This window comes from Asparagus officinalis, chromosome 5 (assembly GCF_001876935.1).
Source record: "Asparagus officinalis chromosome 5, Aspof.V1, whole genome shotgun sequence".
Lineage (NCBI taxonomy): Eukaryota > Viridiplantae > Streptophyta > Magnoliopsida > Asparagales > Asparagaceae > Asparagus > Asparagus officinalis.
This window is the reverse complement of record NC_033798.1, coordinates 39,964,291-39,968,747: the sequence shown is the minus strand read 5'-3', so window position 1 is coordinate 39,968,747 and position 4,457 is coordinate 39,964,291. Positions and strand designations below refer to the sequence as shown.

Below are 4,457 nucleotides of genomic sequence, written 5' to 3'. Positions count from 1 at the left end.
ATAGATTCGATGACAATGAAAACATCAATTTCTGATCCAAACATTTTATTACTAAGATGATATTAATTATCAAAACAAGGTAATATTTTTTACAATAAAAAGATATAACCCTATTTATACTATTATTAGTAATTATAATTAATGTACAATAATATATTAAATAAATAATTTTTTCTATTTTATATAATTAATAATTCTTATAATAAAATATCATATGTTTATGAATTTTTTTATCATTATAAATTATTAATATATTCTAGTGAATGATGAAATAATTTGAGAAAATAAAGAGGTGCATAGTTAATAAGAGGTTATGGATCATTAGTTTTATACATAATGATATAATTGTGAGTTATAAAAAAATTAAGAGGGTAAAAAAGGAAATCAACAGTTTATACATGGGTATTCTCTTTTATAAGTAGTATAGATTTAATTTACATATTGACATATTTAAGATAAATTTCAATAAAGTGCTCCCAATCCTTAGGGTGAGTTTTCAAAAGTTACGATAAGCGAATCCATAACGTGAGATCAATGTAGAGGATAAAAATTCAACCCTAACAAGCTAAAATTTACATATTTATCTCAAATTGAGCAAAACATGATCAACTTCTCATGTTATACTTGGTAAAAATTCAGTTAGACTCTCCATCCATCTTCTTTGTCATCACCACCACCACAACCAACATCATCTCTTTCAATTTTCATCTTAGACAAGGTAAAAACCATGTTGCACCAAATGATTTCAACTAAGAAAATGTTAAGGATTTGACCATCCAATTCCCAACTAAAAATATCGGTGAAGGGAACAAGGTAAAATCCAAAAAGAAGCAAGTGTGAGAGGTTTGATTCATGATGCTTACGAGCTTTGATAATAATCCTTCAAAATCCCAATTTTCGTTTCTCATTTTTGTCGAGTGTCAAGATGGAGTGTGAGAGGAAGAGGTGATTCGGGTTTGAGTTTTCCTTTCACTGTCCTAACTCCATTGGAGGTTTCAATGGACATAAGAGGATGAAGGAAGGAGAAACAGGCCATCTTTATTATTATTAATATTTTTTGGACTTCAGAACAGTATGCATTTGGACGAGAGGAAAAAAGAGAAAGAAGAAAGAGACGAGAAGTGGGAGGTAACCGTAAGCTTTCTGGGAGATTATTTTTTTTTCTTTTTTTTTCCTGTAATTATTTCTGACAAAATGTCAGCTTTCTCACCAAATCGACACCATTAGCCTTCAAATAAATTAACCAAGCAGTCAGTGATGAATCAAAGTAGAAACAGAGAGTGCGAGGTTGCTAATTTTATAAGCATCGTCGTCTTCTTTAGCCATTAGAGACTTCTGCTTCCCCTCATTCCAAGTATCGTTGCACGTGCTAGCATCGTCCCATACACCACTCAAATCGACCTTCAACTTATCAAAATCGATAGGCGGAGACCCGAGATCCTTAATGACATAGTGAAGTAGCGTGTAAGCGCCCAGGTCGTAGAGTTCGTGACAGACAGCAAGACTCTTTTTGTCCTCCTCGGACACGTTCTTGTCGTTTATCAGCTCCTCGGCCTTAGCTTGGTTGTGCGTGAAGTTGATGTAGGTTAAGTTCGCTGCTATAATGGTAAGACCTGATAAAAGGGGGAAAAAAAGCGATTACTAATTTGTTATTATTAATATCTGAAACCATTGGTCGTTCAAATCTTCCATTTAAGAGATTTCTATCTCAAATCATTGAAATTGCTTGCGCGATTTCGTTTCTTTAGTTAAGTTACACAGTTCTTAGAGTATATCCCCTAAAATCTAACACACAGTTCTTAGAGTATATCCCCTAAAATCTAACTTTTTGCACTGAAGTCCTAATTATACTCCTACATTAAAATTTTACCACTTTTAGTGGGCTAAAGTAAAGAGGTTCACGATAATTTTCTAAAGGATCCGGGTCCTCTTCAATTAGGTGGGAATTGAAAAGTCTCTAATTTCTCCATTATTGTCGTTCATCGGTCTCAATTTAATCCTTTAAAAAAAACCACCCATACACTATAGTATATAAATAATAAAAGATCAGAAAGTTGAATATCCGAGAAGAGATGTAGATTAGGGATTAACATACCTAGATCGTCAGCTTTATCGCTTCCTGGAACAACTTGAAGGGTCGTCATACAGAAGTCGAAGTTAATTTCATGCTCTGGTTTGGCTAATTCCTTGCATGTTTCTTCAAGAGTGGCATCAACTGAGAATAGACTGAGGAGGAGGAGAGCAACAAGGACAGAAGGAAATGCCTTCATTGTTTTTGTATTGGCTTCAGTTTTATGTGAAAGGAGACCTTATCTAATCCACGAGAAATTAATCTTCTTTTGGCAGCTGAGCAATCGGTAGGCTCGTATTTGTCAAGTAATTAATGTGTATTTATTGTCTTGTCAACATTCCATGAATGGTTCAAACCACAATTGATCCCTCCTACCAATTATTACCTGTCATGAGCAAATCTTTAGCTTAATATGGTGGGAAAATCTCTCATGCTATCTACTTACTTATAATGAAGAAACCCTTTCTATGTAATTAATGCGTACACATTTTTTTCCATAAATAGCGTACACATTTTATGTTTCTTAACCAAATAAGTTTTTTCATACTAATTGAAATAAGAAAATAGAGAAAAGAAATCATAATTCCATCAAGTTTTAGTCAGTAAGTAAATCAAACAAAATCCTGCAATAAATGATATTCTATCACATTTTAGTGAAGTAGGTAGATCAGACCAAATCTTGTCATTTTAGTCCAAATAAGAACCGGTCTGATTTGCACGTATTTAGCTTATCAAATCGAAGGTCAACCAAGAGGAATATAATGCATTTAATACAACTGCAAAACGAAATCAAGGAAAAATAGTGAATGGACAATTTATAATTTTTTTAAGAAATTCTGAGCTCTTGGGCTATGCAAAAAGGTCGCGGTGCACGCTCGGCCAATAACTCGATAAGGTTTTGCTCGGGCTTGGACCCGGGCTGAGCCCAAAAAATAAAGATTTGGAAGCCAGGATTCGTCACAAGCACCTTCACTAGTGCCCGACCATGTATGGACTAGGTCAGGCTCTGATCTACGGACCTCGGTCCAGGTTTGGACAGCCTAGACTTGACCCCATCCCAATGGCTAGATATCTAGTCGTTTGGGGAAATTCCAGGTTAAAAACCAGGACCAGACCACTCAATGGCTAGAAATCTAGCCGTTGGTCCCCAATCCGGTGTTGTCAATTCATCAAGCATTTCTAAGTTAACTATTGCCTATACATTCTTCTTATATTTAGCTTATGTTTAACAAACTCAAGTGTCATTTAGTATATATTAGTATAATGCACGTGCTTTGCACGTGAACGTACATGTTTTATGTTTTGAATTTTTTATTGAATAGTAAAATTATGTATTAATAAATGAAATTGTATAATAAGATTGCTTAGAAAGAACTGTATGAATTAATTATTATTGTGTACTTATTGTAATTGAATACTTTTATTATAATGATCGTCTAGTGCTAAATTTTTTTAATAAGTCCCCCAAATCTACAATTGTTCTTAAATAAGTTTATCAAATCTATAAGTTCTAATAAATATGCTTCTCTAACTTGAAAGTTGTTAACTTAACTCTAAATTAACTAAGCTGCATTGATCTTGCTAGCTTTTTTCTGATGTTCCTTAGGTAGTTAAACTTAGTACCAACAACATATTATGATGGTTACTTCTCCTTATAATTATTTAATAGGGTAAATTATACTAAACCCTTATGAACTCTGAGCCCCTATGTACTTTCAAATCACACTAAACACCCCCTAAGCATACACATTATTTTTCCATAAATAGCGTACATATTTTATGATTCTTAACCAAATAATTTTTTCATACTAATTGAAATAAGAAAAAAGAAATCATTATTCCATCAAGTTTTAGTCAGTAAGTAAATCAAACAAAATCCTGCTTCGTAATTGAATAGTTTTTCTAATACTAACAGGGAGAAAAACATAAACGATAAATGATATTCTATCACATTTTATTGAAGTAGGTAGATTAGACTAAATCTTGTCATGTTAGTCCAAATAAGAACCAGCCTGATTTACACGTATTTAGCTTATTAGATTGAAGGTCAATTAAGAGGAATATAATGCATTTAATAAAACTACAAAATGAAATCAAGGAAAAATAGTAAATAAACAATTTTTCAGTGAATGGTTCAAATCGCAATTGATCCCTCTTACCAATTATTACATGCCATGAGCATATCTTTAGCTTAATATGGTCATAGGAAAATCTCTCATGCTATCTACTTACTTATAATGAAGAAACCCCTCCTGTGTTAAGCGTACACATTATTTTTCCATAAATAGCGTACACATTTTATGTTTCTTAACCAAATAATTTTTTCATACAAATTAAAATAAGAAAAAAGAGAAAAGAAATCATTATTCCATCAAGTTTTAGTCAG

The 4,457-nt window shown here is 32.6% G+C and overlaps 1 protein-coding gene across 1 annotated transcript; it reads right to left on the bottom strand.

Annotated features, from left to right (window-relative positions):
* On the bottom strand, positions 1,162–2,299 carry LOC109843974 (putative invertase inhibitor). The gene is made up of 2 exons (XM_020412976.1): positions 2,096–2,299; positions 1,162–1,613 (listed from the first exon to the last, which is right to left on the bottom strand). The coding sequence occupies exons 1-2, from the start codon at positions 2,268–2,270 to the stop codon at positions 1,252–1,254; spliced, it is 537 nt and encodes a 178-aa protein (XP_020268565.1). The 5' UTR covers positions 2,271–2,299; the 3' UTR covers positions 1,162–1,251.